Genomic DNA, 23566 nt, shown 5'->3' with positions numbered 1-23566 from the left:
TGACAACATGGATGGACCTCGAGGGCATTATCCTGAGTGAAATAAGTCAGACAGATAAAGACAAATACTGTATGATTTCAATTCTATGTGGAACCTAAAATAACTGAAAAAGAAACAGCGACAGATAATGATTGGCAGAGTTGAGTGGTGGGGAGGGGGATAAATGGCTGAAGGTTGTGAAAAAGTACAAACTTCCAGTTATGAGGTAAATAAAGTCTGGGGAAGTAACATACAGTATGGTGACTGTAGTTAATAATACTGTATTGTATATTGTAAGTCACTAAGAGAGGACATTTTATAAGGAAAAAAATTTGTAACTATGTGAGGCGATGGATATCAATCAAAGTTTTGGTGGTAATTGTTTTGCAATATATTCATGTATGAATGCTTTAAGTTGTAGACCTTAAACTAATACAGTTGTCATTGTTCAGTCACTCAGTTGTGTCCAACTTTTTGTGATACCGTGGACTGCAGCACACCAGGCTTCCCTGTCCTTCACCATCTCTGGAGCTTGCTCAAACTCATGTCCATTGAGTCAGTGATGCCATCCAACCATCTGATCCTCTGTTGTCCCCTTCTCCTCCTAACTTCAATATTTCCCAACATCAAGGTCTTTTCCAGTGAGTCAGCTCTTTGCATCAGGTGGCCAAATAATTGGATCTTTAGCTTCAGCATCAGTCTCTCCAATGAATATTCAGGATTGATTTCGTTTAAGATTGACTAGTTTGATCTCCTTGCAGTCCAATAGACTCTCAAGAGTCTTCTCTAACACCACAATTCAAAGACATCAATTCTTCAGCGCTCAACCTTTTTGGTGGTCCAACTCACATCCATACATGACTACTGGAAAGACCATAGCTTTGACTACATGACTTTTGTCAGCAAAATAACGTCTCTGCTTTTTAATATGCTATCTAGGTTTGTCATGGAGAAGGAAATGGCAACCCACTCCAATGTTCTTGCCTGGAGAATCCCAGGGACGGCAGAGCCTGGTGGGCTGCCGTCTGTGGGGTCGCACAGAGTCGGACACAACTGAAGTGACTTAGCAGCAGCAGCAGCAGGTTTGTCGTAGCTTTCCTTCCAGTGAGCAAGCATCTTTTAATTTCATGGCTGCAGTCACCATCAGCAGTGATTTTGGAGCCCAAGAAGATAAAGTCTGTCACTGTTTCCATTGTTTTCTCTTCTATTTGCCATGAAATGATGGGATTGGATGCCATGATCTTAATATTCTGAATGTTGAGTTTTAAGCCAGCTTTTCACTCTCCTTTTCACCTTCATCAATAGGATTTTTAGTTCCTCTTTGCTTTCTGCCATAAGGGTGGTGTCATTTGCATATCTGAGGTTACTGGTATTTCTCCTGGAAATCTTGATTCCAGCTTGTGATTTATCCAGCCCAGCATTTCTCATGGTGTACTCTGCATATAAGTTAAATAAGCAGAGTGACAATATACAGCCTTGATCTACTCCTTTCCCAGTTTTGTACCAGTCTGTTGTTCCATGGACTGATCTGTTGCTTCTTGATGGGCATACAGATTTGCAGAAGGCAGGTAAGGTGCTCTGGTATTCCCATCTCTTGAAGAATTTTCCACAGTTTGTTGTGCTCCACACAGTCAAAGGCTTTAGCGTAGTCAGTGAAGGATAAGTAGATGTTCTTTTGGAATTCTCTTGCTTTTTCTATGATCCAACAGATGTTGGCCATTTGGTCTCTGATTCTTCTGCGTTTTCTAAATCCAGCTTGAACATGTGGAAGTTCTTGATTTATGTACTGTTGAAGTCTGGCTTGGAGAATTTTGAGCATTACTTTACTAACATGAGTGCAATTGTGTGGTAGCTGGAACATTCTTTGGCATTGCCCTTCTATGGGATTAGAGTGAAAACTGACCTTTTCCAGTCCTGTGGCCACTGCTGAATTTTCCAAATTTGCTGGCATATTGAGTGCAACACTTTCACAGCATCAGCTTTTAGGATTTGAAATAACTCAGCTGAAATTCTATCACCTCCACTAGCTTTGCTTGTAGTGATGCTTCCTAAGGCCCACTCGACTTCACTCTCCAGGATGTCTGGCTTTAGGTGAGTGATCACACCATTGTGGTTATATGGGTCATTAAGATCTTTTTTGTATAGTTCTTCATGTGTATTCTTGCTGCCTTTTCTCCAGGAAATAGCATGTACACCTAGCAAAGGGTATAATTCATGGCCCTACATCTTGATGAAATCTCAAAACTGCACATCATCTGTGTTACCATCCATCAACTACATCAAGAAATAGGACATTTCAGCATTTATAAGGACCCTGTGATTGCTGGGGTGAAAAGTGAAAGTGAAGTCTCTCAGTCATGTCAGACTCTTTGAGACCCCATGGACTGTAGCCTACCAGGCTCCTCCATCCATGGAATTTCCCAGGCAAGAGTACTGGAGTGGGTTGCCATCTCCTTCTCCAGGGGATCTTCCCAACTGAGGGACTGAACCTGGGTCTCCCGCATTGCATGCAGACCCTTTACCATCTGAGCCACCAGGGAAATAGGACATTTCAGCATTTATAAGGACTCTGTGATGGGATTGCTGGGGTATGAATCATCAAAAGTACATAAACAGGCTTCCCTGCATCTGGTGCAAGTGATTGGTACATGCATGGGGTGTTATCCCATCATGGTGAATGATATAGGAGGGGTTTGTATTGGAGTCTGTGATGAAAATCCCTTTTCCTCAGCCTAAGTGGGACATTTCCCACTGGACACAGATTAGATAGAATGAATCCCTAAGTGTTGTTGGCAACCTCATTGCCGCCAGGAAGGTTGAACTTCCTTGAAAATGGAACAGTCTACACCAGGAAAGAAGAAATAAAAATAGACAAAGGGAACCTGCATTCCAGCCTCATTGTCTAGTTCTGGACAAAGACCAGCCTGCAGATTCATTCATCTCTTCATACTTTTGGGCCAATGACCTTTTTAATTGTATAAGACAGTTTAGACTCATCTTTGAGTCCCTTGATTTTCACAAATACTCAATGAGATCAGTGATTTATGATTATTTTACAGAGAAGGTAATATAATCAGGGAAGTTAAAATATTTGCTCAAAATATGCTAGCAAGTACAGATATTTTGATTCTCAGTTTAAAAGTTCTATCTGAAATCATTTGTAATGACATTTTTCTCAAAAATTTTCAGTGGCTCTATATTTCCTGTACAAAGATCAAGAGTTGTTTATTGGGAGGGTGGGAGGATATCCAGACTTTTTACAATGAGATATCCGTCTACCTGCCTTAACTGGTTTTCCACCCCTGCATAAATTATACATGCCATCCAGTCATTCCTCCCCCTCTTGCTCACCTACCTTTGCTCACACCTTTTCCCCATTGCTCTCTTCCTTCCCCATTTACAACCTTTGTTAAGTCATGGTTTCTACTTCTATCTGGAGATGTCATGGTGACATTGAATCTCTTGTGTGAGGAGGTATTTATTCCCTGTAGGAATATGAGGGAGTGGTGCTCTAGGTTAATCCTCTTGAGCTTTCTCACCTGAGGGCCCAAGTTCAAGCCTCTTTAGTTATTGTGCAGTTATTATACAAGAAAGCATGTATAAAGTGATTCTCTGTGGCATGTGATTCAATATTATAATGTTCTAGAAACAGTGCACTGAATCATGGAGTTGTGTTTATGAGAAGGTGGCTTTTGACTATAGGTGAAACTTCGGACAAAGCACTGTAAACTTTAAACTGACAGATTCAATAGGTAAGAATGTGAAGGTTCAGGTGTGTGCTTGTTGGTGGGTTTTCCGTTTGCAGTTCATCTTCCACTGATAGTTGGAGATACTGTTGAAGCATTGTCTCAGTGTTTAGGAATCACCAGACACAGATTATATATTTGAGTCAGTTGATGTTGATGCTCATCAATTTTTTTTTCTTTTCAGAGAAAAATTTGGAGCAATAATTAGAGGTGAAGTACTTTGCATCTAGTAGTAATCAAATCTTAAAGACTGTCACTGCAAGGAACTTGGTAAATAAGTCCAACCCAACTTTTTTCAGCTGGAAGGCTGAGATCCAGAGAGGAGTGTGCTACCTAAGTATTCCATGTCAGAGAGTTATCAAGACAGTGTTAGGGTTTTCTAAGTTATATAGAAAAGACAGATTGGCCATGGTCTGTTGCTCTTTCCACCATGAACATTTTGTTTCATATACACTTTTAATCAGTCCTTTGAAGGTTTTCTACTTTGTTTATATGATTCTGTAAACTTTTAAATTTTCAAAATCTATTTACTTATAAAATTTGTACCTGAATAGTTATTGTTCTTTCTCCCCATTAGAAATGAGTTTAAATATGTGATCCTGCAGTGTCTATTTATAAATGTAGGAGATTTTTGACACCCAAAATATAATTATTATGGTTAATACAGACATCTGATTTTTAAAAAGTTTTGTTTTTTTAATTGGTGGAAGATTACCTTACAATTTTATGTTGATTTCTGCTGTGCAACAATGCGAAGCAGTCATAATTATATATACATATATATATATATATGTATATTTGATTTTGACATGTGACTGTGGCTGAACTCAGAAATAGGTGAACTTGCCTCCTGCTGGCTGCTAATATGCTATGATCTGTACTCAATGTGTGTCTTCAGCTTGTTGTATCTTCCAGTTAACTGGTTTTCAAAACATCACACAAAGCTAGCAGGACTTCATTCTATGCAAGCTGTCATCGAACACACTTTGAGTTGAGCAAGTCAGCCTTCCTCCCCTCTCCCTCCAGTCTAATTGCCCTTCTACCCCCCACTTTCTTGTGATGTAGTTATTCACCTTCATCCTTCATTTAGAAATAAGCTTTCTCTCAATGAAATGTCTGAACCCCTTGTTTCCCAATAGTGTTTATATTGATTTTACTTTTCATGTAAACATAACATTTCTTAAAGGTACAGTCTGCATTTTCCATTTATTCAAGAAAAAATTGATTTAGTACTTGTTATGAGTCAGAGACTGTCGTAGGTATTGTGAATATAAAACATAATCTTTGTTGTCCTGGAGTTTATGTTTAGTGAAAGAGTTAGTTTATACATAAAAAATATACATAGAATATCAGTAGGAGATAATAAAAGAACAGAACACAGTATGAGAGGTAGGGGTTAGAAGTTCTGGGTTAGGGAGTGAAATCCTATTTCCCATTTAGGCTGTGAGGTTTGCTCCTTGTTGAACTCTGGTAGGTGCTCAATCAGTGTTTGTTTAGTAATTAATGATTAATCGCACAATTGGATAAAATTTAATAGGGAGAAAGAAGAGAGGAAGGAAGAGTGAGATAAGGGATTCATTAAAATTACAAGTATAAAATTCCTACAACATGGGCTTTTTCTTAAATCATCATGGTCATAAGGAAGCACCATGGAGAAATGACCCTCCAAATTTCTCATCTGGGCAAATCCCAATATATTTGTCTAGGAACAGTCTGAGCAAAAATCTGTAACTCTAAAATTAATGTACATAGTTTACAGATCACCTAAGGTAGAAACATCTAAAACAAACCCTCTTTGTGTGTTTCTGCAGATCGTTGTCACTTTTAATCAAGCCATACAGAGTCATTTTGAACTAATGAATATTCATAACAGTTACATATTTTCTTTGTTGTACTTTGAATTATTAGGTTTTTTATCACAATTTTCTGGGTAGCTTTTCCAATTTGTCTCTTTTTGATACTTTCATTTTTAAAAATTTAAAACTTTAATCTATTAATTTTTATATTGTGTTAAAATATTCATTACATAAAATTTACCATTTTTAGGTGCACATTTCCCTAGTAGTATCTGTTGAATTTTTATACTTGTGGAAACTCAAATTGTCTTATCTGTTCCATTTAAAAAATCTTTAAATATTTCTTAATCCAGAGCCTTTTGAATGAAATGAGGAGAGCGCTAATCCACATTTGCTTTCCTCTTATGTCCGTACTTTCTAATAAGAAAATGTGAGCCCAGACACTTTTTGTGGTCTTTAATTTCATTCTTATATAAAATTGGGAATATAGATGATAACTTGATCAATGTTACATGAAAGGGGTCTAAGTTACAAAATATTCCTATTTGCTTTAACATTAAATGAGGTTTTTAAACTACTTAATGTTCAATTTGTCATAAAAGTTTGATGTTATTTTTTGGTATTATTTTGTATATATCAGACAAGATTTCTAAGTTACAATAATCAGCTCTTCTCCAAAATTGTTAAGCTAAATTTCTATCAGGATGGGCTCCTGATAGAGCCCATCTTTATGTCTTCTGCCCAGATTGGTTTGGTTTAAGCTATTGGACTGTGACTTTGACCTTCCAAGCCATATTCGTAAGAACAACATATGCTTCACTGTTGACATGAAAAGACAAAACCAAAGCTCTGTGGTTGAATTCATCCTCCTGGGCTTTTCTAACTTCCCTGAACTCCAAGAGCAGCTCTTTGTGGTTTTCTTGGTGGTTTACCTGGTGACTCTGATGGGAAATGTAATCATTATAGTCGTCATCTCCCTGGAACAGAGCCTGCATGTCCCCTTGTACCTGTTCCTCCAGAACTTGTCTGTGGTGGATATGGGTATCAGTGCGGTCATTATGCCTGTTATGCTGGTGATCCTTTCCACTGAGAGGATGAGGATTTTTACAGTGGGCTGTTTTGCACAAATGTACTTCATTCTTCTTTTTGGTGTGACTGAATGTTTTCTTCTGGGGGCAATGGCTTTTGACCGATTTACTGCAATCTGCCATCCTCTGAGCTACCCAATGATTATGAACAAAATGGTTTTCATGAAATTAGTTACATTCTCATGGGTCTCAGGGATCACAGTGGCTACTATGCAGACCACATGGGTGTTTAGTTTTCCCTTTTGTGGCTCCAATGAAATTAATCATCTCTTCTGTGAGACTCCGCCAGTGTTAGAGCTTGCATGTGCAGACACCTTTTTGTTTGAGATCTATGCATTCACTGGCACCATTCTGACAGTTATTGTTCCATTCTCGTTGATACTCTTGTCTTATGTTCGAATTCTCTTTGCCATCCTGAAGATGCCATCAACCACTGGGAGGCAAAAGTCTTTTTCTACCTGTGCCTCCCATCTCACATCTGTTACCCTCTTCTATGGCACAGCCAGTATGACTTACTTACAACCCAAATCTGGCTACTCCCCAGAAACCAAGAAGCTGATGTCCTTGGCTTACACGTTGCTCACACCTCTGCTGAATCCACTGATCTACAGCTTGCGAAACAGTGAGATGAAAAGAGCTTTGATGAAATTATGGAGAAGAAAAGTGGATTTACATACATTCTGAGTGTGTTGAGAAACCTTGTGATAATTGATCTTGTCTGACTGCACTGTACTTAAATTTACTTATGGTGAAAATAGTTTACCTTCCTTTCTGTCAATGTATCAATCTGTTGAGTTCTCCAAGTCTGACAATCTATTAAGGAAATATATCTCTTTAGATGGTGTATTCACATTCATTTTTCATAGATGTATAACTTTGATGACATATGATATAACAATTTATTTATCATTTCCTCTATTGTGAACATCCATGTTGTTACTGGACTATTGTCATTAAGATAAAACTTTAATAAAAAACTTGATCCATATGTTCATATGTATTGACATTTTATTTCTGTATGATAGATTGCTCAAATTAAGCTTGAGGGGATGAAGAATATGTGTAGTTATAGATTTTAATAGCTGTTACAGAATAACTTTTCAAAATCTTTGTAACTCCTTTTGACTGATCTGAAGTCCCACTCTGGTGAACTACTGAAGTAGAGCTTCAAGAGACCAACAAACAGATGAGATTTAATCTCTAGAGTGAAAATCTATCCCATGAACATGTAAAGAAAGTTGAGTTATTCTGGGAGACCAAACCATTCTACTTAAGGAACTCACACAAATTATAATTCAAAACAGAATTTCTCTTGTTTCTGTTCTACATATTTATCCAATGTTGGTGACTAGAGAACTCCATGGAAACTTCCTAAAGTCTTACTTGATAATATTCATATCTTTTTCACTTGTAGACCACAGTTTTTAAGACATTTTCTAAATTTCCCTTTGTTGGCCTAAAATGCCCCCGATACCTTTCTTATTAACAATAGATAATTTTTTTTCCTGTGGGAACCAATATGGTAAATAAATGAGCATATTTTCTATGGTTGCTGAGGCAGACCATAACTTGTGACCTTTCCAGCATGATTAATTTCTCATTTTGCAACATTTGGAAGCTTTAATGCTTGCTTCTAATTTTAATGTTGCTACTGAGTTGGACAGGACTTTGTGACTAAACAACTGTGAATAGAGAAGGACCCTTTCATTGAATTGTGTTACAGGAGCTCCTACTGTCCTTAGTTTCTGCTCCAGAGATATTAGTAAATGGGCAAAACATCCTTTGCATTAAAATTTTTTTTTAAATTTTGGCAGAAAACAGTCTTTATGGACAACTATTTCTGCCAAAAATGAGTTGTGGAGATAGAAACCTGATTGTGTTTTTAAAAAAGGATCCCTGTGATGGGATTGATTGGGTATGAATCACTCAAAGTACATATTAAGCAGGCCTCCCTATGCCTGGTGAACTTGACACATTTGTGCTTGGGGTGTTATCCCACCATAATGAATGATATAAGAGGGATCCTTGAATTGGATTCTGTGATGAAAATCCCCTCTCCTCAGCATAAGTGGTACATTTCCCACTGGACACAGATTAGATTGAATGAATTTCAAAGTGTTGTTGGCAAATTCATTGCTGCCAAGAGGGGTAAGCTTCCTTAGAGAATAGAGCAAACTGCTCAAGAAAAGCAGCAATAAGAAGTATACAACAACACACACACAAAGAGGTATACAAAGGGAACCTTCATTTTGGCCTCATCATTTGGTTCTGGACAAAGCCCAGCCCGCAGATTCATTAATCTCTTCACTCTTTTGCAACTGAGCCAATGGTCTCATTGTTCAAGACAGTTTAGGCCCTTGATTTCCACACATACTCAGTGAGATCAATAATTTGTGATTATTTTACAGAGAAAATAATGGAATTTGGGAGGTTAAAGTATTTGCTTAAATTATACAAACAAGTCTAGGCCTTTTGATTCCCAGTTTAAAAGGTCTGTTTGAAATCATTTGTAATGATATTTTTCTAAACAATTTAAAGTGGCTGTACATTTCTAGTACATATGATCAAAAAATTCTTGGTTGAAAGGGTAGGTGGGAGGGTACCCAGGCTTTTTACAAAGAGGCTTCCATTTTCTTGACCTAGCTTGTATTAGGCCCTGCATAAACTGTATGTTCTACCCAATCATTCCTCACCCTCTGGCTCACCTGCCTTTCCACATGCCCTCACCCCACCATGCTCTTCTTTCCCCAGTTAAAACCTTTATTTAGTCTTTGTTTCTATCTGCTATTGGGAGATGTCATGGTGACACTGAATCTTGTGTGAGGAGGCGCTTGTTCCCTATAGGAATATGAGGGAGTGGTGCTCCAGGTTTAGCTCTCTTGAGCTTTCTCAACTGAAGGCCCAAGTTCAAGCCTCTTTAGCTATTGTGCAAAGACCTGAGGAAGCACATACAAATTGACTGCAAGTCCTCCAGGGATGGATTCTCTGGGGCATATGATTCAGTGTCATAATGTTCCAGATTCAGTGCGAAGTACACAGTCACTGAGTTGTGTTTATGGGAAGGTGGCTTCTGACTAGACGTGAAACTTCTGACAAAATAGTGAACTTTATTGTCAGAGTCTATAGGTAAGGAAGTAAAGGTTCTGCTGTGTGCTTGTTAGTGGGTTTTCCATTTGTAGTTCATCTTCTACTGATAGAGATACCATTGAAGTTATGTCTCAGTGCTCAGGAATTACTAGACACAGATAAAGCATTTGAATAAGTAAGACACTTTGGTGTTGATGCTGCTCAATTTCTTTTTTCTTTCAGAGAATAAGTTGGGGCAATAGACATGTGTACTTGGAATGCACTAATCCTGAAAACTTAGAAGATTGCAACTGGGAAGGAACTTGGTAAATAAGTCCAACTCCAACCTTTTTCACCTGGAAGGTTGACATGATCTTCCTAAGTATTCCATGTCAGAGAATAATCAAGAGAGCATTAGGATGTTCTAAGTTACAGAGAAAATGTGGAGCACCAATGGTTTGTTGCTCTTTCCATCGTGAACATTTTGTTTCATATATTCTTTTAATTAGTCCTTTACAGGTTTTCCACTTTGTTTATATGATACTCCAAGTTTTCTATTTTCAGTGCTTATCCACTTTTAAAATTTTTAGCTGAATACATATTTCTCTTTTTTCCCCAACTAGAAATGGGTTTAAATATTCGATCCTATTTTTATTGATTTAGGTGATTTTTGACAACCAAAATATAATTACTATGGTTGATACAGACATTTGATTTTAATACAAGACTATAGGCAAATTCAGATATATATAAGTCAACCCACAATGGCTGTCTGCTGATATTTTAATGATTGGTACCCAAGGCAACATTTTATGTTTTCAATTGCTCCTTCTGTCTTTCTGGATTCCTCATTTCCCACAGATGTCATTCCCTGGTTTTCAAACTATCACAGAAACCTAGAAGGCCTCCATTCTAGTGCTAAGTTGTCATCAATTACATTTTGACTTGAGTAAGTCGGCCTTCCTCCTGTCTAATTGCCCTTCCACCTCTGACTTCTTGTGATGTAGTTTTTCATCTCTCCTCATTTAGACTAACATTTTCCTCATTGAAAACTCTAAGACCATTGTAATTAATCTTGTTGCCCAATAGTGTTTATACTGATTTAGCTTGTCAAGTAGATAGAATATTCCTTAAAGGCAGAGTCTGCATTTTCCTAAATTTTGTTTTCATTTGTTCAAGAAAAAATTGGTTTTGCATTTGTTATGGGTCAGAAACTGTTGTAGGCATTCTTAATATAAAACATAATCTTTGCCCTCCTGGAGTTTATATTTAATGAAAGAATTATTGTGTATCTATACATATATATATGTATATGTCTGTATATGTGTCCATGTCTGTATAGATGTATATATAAAAGTAGTAAATAAAATGTCTGTAGGAGATAATGAAAAAATAGAGCATGGTATGAGAGGTAGGAGTTAGAACTACTGGCTTAGGGAGTGAGGCCTTGTTTCCCATTTTAGGTTGTGCTCTCTGTTGAGCTCTGGTGTCCAAAGTGTGCCTTGGAGCACGGAGGCTTAAAAATGGCAGATGGTCAATCAATGTTGGTTGAATAATTAATGATTAATTGAACACTTTGATGAGAAATTTAATAGGAAGGAAGAAAGAGAGGACAGCAAAAGGGAACTAGAAGGGAAACTTTTAAATTATAAGTTTACAATGAGTAAAACATGAACATTTCCTTAAAACATATGATTACAGGGATATACCAATGAGAACTGTCCCCCCCACCAATTTCTCCTCTGGACAAATTTCTATGTATTTGTCCAGGTACAGTCTGAGCAAAAATCAAGTGTAAAGCAAATTCACATAGTTATGGATCACCGAAGGCAGGAACCTCAGAAATAAACCTTCCTTGTGTCTTTCTGCAGTGTTGTCACATTTAACCAAGCCATACACAGTCCTTTTGAACTAATCAATAGTTATAACAACTGCATATCATCTTTGTTATACTTAGACTTATTAAAATTTTATAAAATTATATGTGGGTTATCTTGTTCCTTTTGTGACTTCTTGAGACTATATTTTTAATTAAAATTTTTAATCTGTTAACATTTTTATTATGGTACAATATATGTAACATAAGTTTCACTGTCAGTATATAATTCTGTAGCAGTAAGAACCTACTGTAATTTTATATTTAAGGAAGTTCAAATTGTCTTATCTTTTCCATTTTTGAAAATATTTAAATATTTCTCTGTCCAGAGCCTTTTGAATGAAATGATAGCCTTGGCCCACATTTACTTTTCATTTATGTCTCGACTTTCTCATCAGCACAAGCAGATATGAGCCTGGACACTTTATTTTTGTGGTCTTAAATTTCATATTTACATAAAATTAGGAAAATAGGTGATACCTTTAGAAATGTTATATAAGTGACATCTAAGTTACAATATATTCCTGCTTACTTTAACATTAAATTTAAATTCCAAACTATTAGTATGCAAGTTACAATACAACTTAGACATTATTTTGTGTATATCAGATAGGATTTCTAAGCTACAATAATTGGTCATTCTCCAAAATTGCCAAGCTTCTATCTAGAAATTTGCCAAAATTGCTAAATTTCTATCAGGATGGGCTTCTTTTTTCATCTTCTGCCCAGATTGTTTGGGGTGACTGCAGACCCTGACTCAGAGCTATTAGACTGTAACTTAGTACTATAATTTATACAATATGTTTTATAACTATGTTCTTCAAAACAATATATGCTCCACTGATGACATGAAAATGCAAAACCAAAGCTCTGTGGTTGAATTCATCCTCTTGGGCTTTTCTAACTTCCCTGAACTCCAAGAGCAGCTCTTTGGGGCTTTCTTGGTGGTTTGCCTAGTGACTCTGATGGGAAATGCCATCATCATAATTGTCATCTCCCTGGAACAGAGCCTGCACGTCCCCTTGTACCTGTTCCTCCAGAACTTGTCTGTGGTGGATATGGGTATCAGTGCGGTCATTATGCCTGTTATGCTGGTGATCCTTTCCACTGAGAAGATGAGGATTTCTATTTTGGGCTGCCTTGTACAAATGTATTTCATACTCACTCTTGGTGTGACTGAGTGTTTTCTTCTGGGGGTAATGGCTTTTGACCGATTTGCTGCAATCTGCCATCCTCTGAGCTACCCAATGATTATGAACAAAATGGTTTTCATGCAATTAGTTACATTCTCGTGGATCTCAGGGATCACAGTGGCTACGGTGCAGACCACATGGGTGTTTAGTTTTCCCTTTTGTGGCTCCAATGAAATTAATCATATCTCTTGTGAAACTCCAGCAGTGCTAGAGCTTGCATGTGCAGACACCTTTTTGTTTGAGATCTATGCATTCACTGGCACCCTTCTGACAGTTACTGTTCCATTCTCGTTGATACTCTTGTCTTACATTCGAATTCTCTTTGCCATCCTGAAGATGCCATCAACCACTGGGAAGCAAAAGGCCTTTTCCACCTGTGCCTCCCATCTCACATCTGTTACCCTCTTCTATGGCACAGCAAGCATGACTTACTTACAACCCAAATCTGGCTACTCCCCAGAAACCAAGAAGCTGACATCATTGGCTTACTCTCTTCTTACACCTCTGCTGAATCCACTGATCTACAGCTTGCGAAACAGTGAGATGAAAAGAGCTTTGATGAAAATATGGCAAAGAAAAGTGGCTTTGCATACATTTTGACTTGCTGAGAAGCCATGTGATATATATTCACTGTCTGACCAAACTCTAATGTAATAATGATGAACTAGTTTATATTTCTTGATATAAATATATTTAATTTGTTGAGTTCCCCAAGTTTGAAAATATGTCAGGGGGCTCTCTGTTTCTAAAGGATATTCACATTCATTTTCTCTAGCTGCCTAAGTTTGATGACATATGATGTAAGAATTTATTTGCCTATTCCTCTATCATGTACATTCTAGTTTTACCAGATTATTGTCCTTAAGATGATGCTTTGATGAACAAGTAGTTCCATATGTTCATATTTACTAACATCTTATTTCTGTAGGACATAGGCCTGGGCCTCATGGGATGAAGAGTATGTGTGTTTATAAATTTTAGTAGCTTATTACAGAATTACTTTTCACAGTCACTATAAATTCTTCAGATGGACCTGAAGGCCCACTCTGCTGCACTAATAGGGTGGAATTCCACACACTAAGAATAGATGAGATTTTAATTTCTGGAATGAAAACTTGTTCCATGAATGTGTAAACAAGGGGCAGTTGTTTTGAGGAGACCAAACTGATTTGCTTCATGGACTCACACAGGTTATAATTCAAAATAGAGTTTCTCTTGGTATTTTTTCATGTATTTTTACAATAGAAATGGGACCTAAGAAGTGGCCCAAGGTGAAGAATTGATAGGACAAAGAAACAAAGTTTTGGGTGCTCATTCATAAAGAAATAGTTGCTTGATATACTTTGTAGCCGTATTAATGGATACTTGCAGGTTTAGTATTTTTACATATTTTTGGAGAACTGAACCTTTTCTCATTATATAGTGACTCTTTTTTCCTATTACTGGATCTAGATTTGGGTCCACTTGCCCAGTGCACAGCAATGAAAATCTGTGAACATTAGATTGTTGTGAAAGAAAGCACAGGATTTATTGCAGGGTGCTAAGCAAAGGCAATAGGCAGCTCGTGCTCAAAAGACCTGAACTCCCTAATGGCTTTCAGGGAAGGATTTTTAAGGTGATATGAAAAGGCGGGCCAGAGGGTGCATGATCAACTTGTGCATGATCAGATTGCTTGGTATCAAGGTGAAATTTTGAGCATCATCAACCTTCTGGTCAACTGGTCTTGGGACTATGTGCTGTGGTCAGCAGTTTTCATCTGGTAGGGGTCAGCTTTCTATCCAAACAACTTAGGAATGTGTGTTAGAGCTATATCTATATCTTTCAGGAAGCTAGGAGTCTAATCACTCTGCTATGTGGTTGATTTATAGTCAAAGTTATTACCAGTTTCCCAGTCTAACAGCTATTCTTTGTTACTACATGATCACATTTCATAATCATTAACTCTGGAGCCAGGATTTTGACACTTAGGGGAGGCCTGAAGCAAAGTCTTTTACTTCAAGACACAGGGGACACACACAGGGTCGGGAGCGGGGGCTATATACCCAAGAAGGTCCTGAAGAGTCCAGTTCAGTTTATCCCTAATAATACTTCATCCTCTGCAGTGGTTTTTTCTGGTAGTATTGGGTTGACAAAAAAGTTTGTTTGGTATTTTCCACAAGCTGGCTCTAGTAGCACTTAGTTGTCTTTAACTTCATTTGAAACAATTGACGACAGAGGATGAGATGGCTGGATGGCATCACTGACTCGATGGATGTGAGTCTGAGTGAACTCCGGGAGTTGGTGATGGACAGGGAGGCCTGGAGTGCTGCGATTCATGGGGTTGCAACGAGTCGGACACGACTGAGTAAATGATCTGATCTGATCTGTGACAGTTGTCACATTAGTGTGCATTAAGAAAATGACACAACTGGTGAATTTTTGTGTAGTCACTTCAATACTGAAGATGGAAGAAAAAAGCAACATTTTTGGCTTACTATGCTTTATTATTTTAAGAAAGGTAAAATGCAACTAAAATGCAGAGAAAAGATTTGTGCAGTATATGGAGTTCTGTGACAGATTAAATGTGTCAAAAGTGGTTTGTGAAGCTTTGTGCCAGAGATTTCTCCATGGATGATGATCTAGAGTTGGATAAACCAGTTGAAGTTGATAGCAATTAAATCAAGACATTAATTAAGAACAATCAATGTTGTACCACATGGGAGATAGCTGACACACTCAAAATGTCCAAATCAAGCATTTAAAATGTTTTGTACCAGCTTATTTGTGTTTATCACTTTGATGTTTGGGTTCCACATAGTTTAAGTGAAAAAAAAAAAAAACAACCACCTTCTTGACCATATATCTGCATTCAATTCTCTATTTAAATGTAATGAAAACGTTCTATTTTTAAAACAAATAATGATGGGAGGTGAAAAGTGAATTCTATACAACAATGTGGGATGGAAGAGATCATGAGGCAAGTGAAAGGAACTACTACCAACCACGCCAAAGGCTGGTCTTCATCCAAAGAAGGTGATGTTGTGTATATGGTGGGATTGGAAGGAAGTCCTCTATTATGAGTTTCTTTGGGAAAACCAAATGATGAATTCCAGCAAGTACTGCTCCCAATTAGACCAACTGAAAGCAGCACTCAACAAAAGCATCCAGAATTAGTCAACAGAAAATGCATAATCTTCTATCGGGATACCACAAGACCACATGTTTCTTTGATTACCAGGCAAAAACTGTTACAGCTTGACTGGGAAGTTCTGATTCATCCACTGTATTCACGAGAAATTGCACCTTCAGATTTCCATTTATTTCGGTCTACAAAATTCTCTTAATAGAAAAAAATTTCAATTCCCTGGAAGGGTATAAAAGGCACCTGGAACAGTTCTTTGCTCAAAAAGATAAAATTTTCAGGAAAATGGAATTATGAAGTTGCCTGAAAAATGGCAGAAGGTAACAGAACAAAACAGTGAATATGTTGTTCATTAAAAATTCCTGGTGAAAATGAAAAATGTGTCTTTTATTTTACTTAGAAACTGAAGGAACTGTGTAGCCCACCCAATAATATAAACCTGTCTTTATGATTTGGATGTATCTCTTCTGAGGAATATTGTGGAGAAAAATAAATCAGGGTAGTAGAGTTGGGTTTGAGGTTCAATTTAAATAGGTTGATTTGGGAAGTTCTCCTGGAGAAGATACCCCTTGGGCAAAGGGACATGAGGGAGTAAGCGTTTTGGAAAGGAAGAGCCCATGTTCAGGAAAAGCAAAGCAATAACTGTGGGTGAGAACATAGCTGGGGATTCGAGAACTAGCAAGACCTTGGTTGGATGAGAGTAAGCAAGGCGATGTAGTGGAGATGAGCTCCAAGAGCAATGAGGGAGCAGATCTTTTTTTTTAAAAAAATTTTTATTTATTTTTGGCTGTGTTGGGTCGTTTCAGTGCACAGGCGTCTCATTGTAGTGGCTTCTCTTGTCGCCGAGCATGGACTCTAGGGTGTGGGGGCTTCAGTAGTTTCAGCGTGTGGGCTCAATAGTTGTGGTTCCTGGGCTCTAGAGCACAGGCTCAATAGTCCTTGCTCATGGGCTTAGCTGCTTCACAGCATGTGTGATCTTCTCAGATCAGAGATCGTCTCCTGCATTGGCAGGCAAGTTCTTTACCACTGAGCCACCAGGGAAGCCTAGGGAAACAGATTTTAATCTATGTTTGTAAGTTTGACTTCTGCAGTGAGTGGGATAGGGTGCTTTAGGAGGGTTTGAGCAGAGGCATGGGAGGAAGAAGGGGGAAGTTCAGAGGCTATGGCAATAATTCAACTGGGAGACAAAAGGAACTTGGATCAGGATATTAGCTTTAGGAAGGGCGAGTGCATGCTCAATTGCTCAGTCATGTCCAGCTTTTTGTGACCCTATGGACAGTACCCTGGCAGGCTCCTCTGTCCATGGAATTTTCCAGGCAAGAATAGTAGAGTGGGTTGCCATGTCCTCTTCCAGGGGATCTTCTTAACACAGGAATAGAACTTGTGTCTCCTGCATCTCCTGCATTGGCAGATGGGTTCTTTACCACTGAGCCAACTGGGAAGCCCTTTTAAGAAGAGTGAGAATGTTCAAATTTTATACACCGTACTCAGAACACTTTAGATAGATTATGGATTTACTATGAGTTGGGAGGAAAAGGGGATGACAGAGGATGAGATGGTTGGATGGCATCACCGACTCAATGGACATGAGTTTGGGTAAACTCTGGGATTTGGTGATGGACAGGGAGGCCTCATGTGCTGCAGTCCATGGGGTTGCAAAGAGTCAGACACAACTGAGCCACTGCACTGAACTGGGAAGAAAAGGGTTTCCCTGGTGGCTCAGATAGTAAAGAATCTGCCTGCAATGCTGGAGACAGGGCAGTGGAAATGAATTCAAGGATGACTCTTTGGTGTTTGGTTTGTGTAACTAGAAAATTTAAGCTACTACTACCTGAAATGGGGGGATGCTGAGGGTGAACAGAGTTTAGGACAAGACTAGAAATAAAATTTTGAAGACATTAATAAATGAAAATCTGGTCATTTAATTTAAAAGTTCATTTCTTAATAGTCTATAGTTCATGTCCAACTTTGAGTTAGCAAAAGATAATTTCAGAATGTTTCTGAATTTCCAAGACCTTAGTTTCCTTTTGTTATATTTGGTTGTTGTTCTGCAGTTTTATTGCAAAGTGTATTACGTGTGTGAGTGCCAAGAATTTGGATTTATTGATTGTTTTCTTTATGACAAACACATAATCCATTTTTATAAATATTTTATAAATATTTTAAGAGGAAAATATAGTTAGCCACAGAAAATGTGTTGTTTCTGACTTATATTTACTCTCTCGTTATCATCTTATAGATAAAAATTTTATTATTAAAATATTCTCATTTCTATGTCTTTGTTGTCTATATTGTCAATCATTGAGGAAGGTGTGTTAAATCTCCAGACTATTATTTTCTTCATCTTAGTACTATTGCCTTTAAGATATAGCCTGATATTAATATTATTTCCTTTTTATCCCCTTTAGCTTGTATCTGCAATTTTTCTATACAGTTTTGATTGAATTCTAATGTACACATGGGAAAGTGTGCAAATCATAGCTCTACATATTGATGACTTCTCACAATCGGCACATCACCTGTGTTGCCACCACCTACAGCAAGAAATAGCATATTTCAGTATTTCAGAAGCCCCCATGGAGTTGATGGGGTATAAATCATATATTAAGTAGCATTTCCTATGCCTACTACACATGACTGTCCCATAAATAGGGTGTTATCCCTATACTGAATGATTTGGAAATGTTCCTTGGATTGGATTCTGTAAAGAAAATCCTTTCTCCTCCAAGTAACTGGTACATTTCCCATGGCACAGAGGTTAGATGGAATGAACCTCTAAGTGTAGAGGGCAGCTTTATAATTTCCAGGAAAGGTGAGATTCCTTGAGAATAGAACAACCTACATCAGGAAAGCAACAATAAGAAGTAGACAAAGGGAACCCGCATTCTAGACTCACCATCCAGTTCTGGACAAAGCCAAACCTGCAGATTCATTCACTCTTCACTCTTCTGGGACTGAACCAATGGCTCTAATTGTACAAGACAGTTTAGACTCATCCTTGAGTCCCTTGATTTTCACAAATATGCAGTTGATATCAAAAATGTTAATGATTATTTTACAGAGAAAGTAATATAATCAGGAAAGTTAGATGATTTGCTCAAATTAGACAAACTAGTCCAGATTTTTTGACTGCTGGCTTAAAGATTCTGTCAATGAAACAAATTTTAATTACATTTTTCTCATAAAATTTTCAGGGGCTCTATATTTCTACTACAAAAGATAAAAAGTTCTTGTTGGGTGAGAGAGCATCCAGGCTTTTTATTTTGCAAAGAGTCTTCTATCTACTTATTTCCCACTACTGCACTAACTGTTTTTCCCACCACTAACTTATTTCCCACTGCTGCACTAACTGTACAGTCCATCCAGTCATTCGTTGCCCTCTGGCTCACCTGCCTTTGCTCACACCCTCTCCCCACCACTCTCTTCTTTCCCCATTTTCATCCTTTATTCAGCCATTGTTTCCACTTCCTGTTGGGAGATGTCTTGGTGAAGCTGAGTTTCTTGAGTGAGAAGGTATTTATTCCCTGTAGGAATACAAAGGAGTGGTGCTCCAGTTTAGCCCTCTTGGGCTTTCTTACCTTAAGGGCCAAGTTCAAACCTCCTTGGTTATCATGTGAAAATACAAGAAGGCATGTATAAAGTGATTGCAAGTTCTCCAGGGATGGATTCTCCAGGGCATGTGATTCAGTGTCGTATAATGTTATAGCACCAACGCACAGAATCTCTGACTTGTATTTATGAGAAGGTGGCTATTAACTGGAGGTAAAATATCTAATAAAGTAGTGTGAACTTTAAATTGATAGAGCCAGTAGGTACGAAAATGAAGGTTCTGCTGTGTGCTTGTTAGATTTTCACTTACAATTCATCTTCATCTTATAGTTGAAAATGCTGTTGAAGTGATGTCTCGGTGCTCAGGAATCACTAGACACAGATCAAACATTTGAATTGGTAGACTCTTTGGTGTTGATGCTGGTCAATTTCTTTTTCTTTTCAGAGAAAAGTTTTTGGTAGTAATTAGAGATGTAAGTACTTTTCATGCACTAATCATCAAATCTTAGAACATTGCAACTGAAAGGGAATTTGGTAAACGAGTGATCTGCCCAAGTATTCTATGTCAGAGGGTTATCAAGACAAGATTATAATCTTCTAAGTTATAAATAAAATGTGGATCATGTGTGGTTATTTGCTCTTTCCATCATGAGCATGCTTTTAAAAAGTCCTTTAAAAGTTTTCCATTTTGTGTATATAATATCCTAAATGTTCTAGTTTAAAAACCTATCCACTTTAAAATATTTGGAACTGAATACACATTATTTTTTTCTCTGTTAGAAATTTAGGTATTTGATCCTGCAGTTTAAATTACTAAATTTAGGAGAATCTTTACATACAAATAAAATTATTATGGATGATACAGACATTGATGTTAATATATGATTAAGGTCAAATTCAGGAATAAGTTAGCTTGCCTTCTACTGTCTGCTTATGTGATACTGATCTGTACTGAAGACTTGTTTTCTGTCCTTTTCATCTGACACAGTGAACTTCCACTGGTTTTCAAGATATCATACAATGACTGGTAGGTCTTGATTCTAGTGTAAGTTGTCATCAAATGCCTTTTCACTTGAGCAATTCAGTCTCACTCACGTCTTGATCTTTCCACCTGATGTATCTTCCACACTTGACACCTGTAATTATGGTTATTCACTTTCCTTTTCCATTTAGAAGTAATGTTTTTCTCATTGAAATATCTAAAACACTTATTACTCTTGCTTCCCAATAGGATGGTGTGCTGATGTTATTTTTCTTTCTGGCACTCTATGCCTTTAAAATACTGTCTCGATTTCCTGTTTTCTGTATTCATCACATATTTTTTTAGGATATATTATGGGTCATGGATTCTTATGTGTATTGTGAATACAACAGAGAACAAAAGAAAATCTTTGCCTTCCTGGAGTTTTCACACTGGAGATGTTGGGCAAGATATAAATGATAGAAGTTAGAAGGTGCTGAGGTATATGAGTGAGTAAGTGGAAGTCACTCAGTTGTGTCCGACTCTTTGGGACTATACAATCCATGGACTTCTCTAGGCCAGAAAATACTGGAATGAGTAGCCTTTCCCTTCTCCAGTGGATCATCTCAACCCTGGGATCGAATGCAGGTCTCCTGTGTTACAGGTGGATTCTTTACCAGCTGAGCCACAAGGGAAGCCCGAGAATGCTGGAGTGGGTAGCCTATCCTTTCTCCAGCAGATCTTCCTGACCCAGGAATCAAATGCTACTTCATGTTGTCAGCTCTTTGTTGACCTGTGAAATCAAAAGTTCCACAGATTATTGAGCCTAGAAAATGGTAGATGCTCTTTCTGTGTTTGTTGAATAAGAAATAATGAAATGAACTTTTTGATGAACCTAGTGATAGAGTAGGGAAAGAGAGAGAGGAAAGGAGGGAGGGAGGGAAAAAGAATCTTTAAAATCACTGTTTCACAATTTTCAAAACTTAGATGTTTTTCTTAAGTCATTGCGGTTCACAAGAATGGGCCATGGTGAAGCTAGTATCAACACAATTTGCCATGACCAGTTGAGGAAGTTATCAATAAACCTGAAGTCAATTATTCACTTAGTTTACAGATCATTGAATGTAAGTAATACTACAACCTCCATTGTATGCTTCTGCAGACTGTTGTCACATTTAACTGAGTCACATAAAACAATTTTTAACCTATGAATATTTGTAATAAACATGTATCAACTGCGCTGTAACTTTAAATTGTTTGGTTGTTATAAAACTTTTTTGGGTATCTTTTTCCTTTTGTCACTTTTGATACTTTATTTTCTGTGGTATTAGATTTCATACTTATATAAAATTGGGGAAACTGACAGCAATGTAATAGGAATGTGACATAAGTTATTTATGTTTGCTTTCAAGTTATGCTAAAATATCAAAATATATAGTGTATGAATTGCACTAGAAAATAAGAACTTTGATATTATTTTGTGCTATTCTGATAAGATTTATAAGCCAGAAGTGTCCATTCTCCTTTTATATTTGAAAGATACATTTATTTCTTGTAACCGGCCATTTTTCAAAATTGCCAAAATAACTTCTGTCAAGATAGCGTCCTCTTTACAGCTTTCATCAGGATTATTTGAGGTGAATGGAGACCTAAACTCTCTATTATTGGATTGTGGCTTCATAATTTACATTTTTTTGCCATAAAATATTACATGCTGTACTACCAAAATGAAAAGGCAAAATCAAAGCTCTGTGGTTGAATTCATCCTCTTGGGCTTTTCTAATTTCCCTGAACTCCAAAGGCAGCTCTTCCAGGTTTTCTTGGTTATTTACCTGGTGACTCTGATTGGAAATGCCATCATTATAGTTGTCATCTCATTGGAACAGAGCCTCCATGTTCCCATGTATCTATTTCTCCTGAACCTGTCTGTGGTGGAAGTAGGTTTCAGTGCAGTCATCATGCCTGAGATGCTGGTGGTCCTCTCCAGTGAAAAAACTGTGATCACTTTTGCAGGCTGTTTTTCGCAGATGTATTTTATTCTTCTTTTTGGTGGGACTGAATGTTTTCTTCTGGGAGCAATGGCTTATGACCGATTTGCTGCCATCTGCCATCCTCTGAGCTACCCAGTGACTATGAACAAAAGGGTTTTCATGAAATTGATTACATTCTCATGGGTCTCAGGGATCACAGTGGCTACTGTGCAGACCACATGGGTGTTTACTTTTCCCTTTTGTGGCCCCAATGAAATTAATCATCTTTCATGTGAGACTCCCCCAGTGTTAGAGCTTGCATGTGCAGACACCTTTTTATTTGAGATCTACGCATTCACTGGCACCATTTTGATTGTTATGGTTCCTTTCCTGTTGATACTCTTGTCTTACGTTCGAATTCTCTTTTCCATCTTAAAGATGCCATCAACCACTGGGAGGCAAAAGGCCTTTTCCACCTGTGCCTCCCATCTCACATCTGTTACCCTCTTCTATGGCACAGCCCATATGACTTACTTACAACCTAAATCTGGCTACTCCCCAGAAACCAAGAAGCTGATGTCCTTGGCTTACTCTCTTCTTACACCTCTGCTGAATCCACTGATATATAGCTTGCGCAACAGTGAGATGAAAAGAGCTTCGATGAAATTATGGCAAAGAAAAGTGGATTTACATACATTTTTAAATTAACTTTTTATTTTGAGACAATTATAGACTTACATGTAGTTACAAAAAATAACAGAGATCTCTAATGTTCAGTTTAGAAGGTTCTTTATATATTATAAATACTAGTTCTCTGTTGGATATATAATTTGCAAATATTGTTTTTGTATTTAAATTAATTAATTAATTAATTTTAATTGGATGCTAATTACTTTACAATATTGTAGTGGTTTTTGCCATACATTGACATGAATCAGCCATGGGTATACATGTGTTCCCCATCCTGAACCCCCCTCCCACCTCCCTCCTTATACCATCCCTCAGCGTCATCCCAGTGCACCAGCCCTGAGCACCCTGTCTCATGCATTGAACCTGGACTGGCGATCTATTTCACATAAGATAATATAGATGGATTTACATACGTTTTGACTGTGCTGAGAAGCCATGTGATATTGGTCACCGCTGCTGCTGCTGCTAAGTCTCTTCAGTCGTGTCCGATTCTGTGTGACCCCATAGATCGCAGTCCACCAGGCTCCCCCG

At 37.7% G+C, this 23566-nt stretch overlaps 3 protein-coding genes across 3 annotated transcripts; all 3 read left to right on the top strand.

Annotated features, from left to right (window-relative positions):
* Window positions 1-6348: 6348 nt before the first annotated feature.
* On the top strand, window positions 6349-7293 carry LOC102277136 (olfactory receptor 10A3). Its single transcript, XM_014480192.2, has one exon. The coding sequence runs from the start codon at window positions 6349-6351 to the stop codon at window positions 7291-7293; it is 945 nt and encodes a 314-aa protein (XP_014335678.2).
* Window positions 7294-12399: 5106 nt separating this feature from the next.
* On the top strand, window positions 12400-13344 carry LOC102277422 (olfactory receptor 10A3). Its single transcript, XM_005901960.2, has one exon. The coding sequence runs from the start codon at window positions 12400-12402 to the stop codon at window positions 13342-13344; it is 945 nt and encodes a 314-aa protein (XP_005902022.1).
* An 8758-nt stretch (window positions 13345-22102) lies between these two features.
* On the top strand, window positions 22103-23053 carry LOC102277984 (olfactory receptor 10A3). The gene has a single exon (XM_005901962.1). The coding sequence runs from the start codon at window positions 22103-22105 to the stop codon at window positions 23051-23053; it is 951 nt and encodes a 316-aa protein (XP_005902024.1).
* The last annotated feature ends 513 nt before the right edge of the window (window positions 23054-23566 follow it).

Source organism: Bos mutus, chromosome 15 (genome assembly GCF_027580195.1).
Source record: "Bos mutus isolate GX-2022 chromosome 15, NWIPB_WYAK_1.1, whole genome shotgun sequence".
NCBI classification, from domain to species: domain Eukaryota; kingdom Metazoa; phylum Chordata; class Mammalia; order Artiodactyla; family Bovidae; genus Bos; species Bos mutus.
The sequence above is the reverse complement of the archived record's forward strand: the minus strand, read 5'-3'. Positions and strand labels throughout refer to the sequence as shown.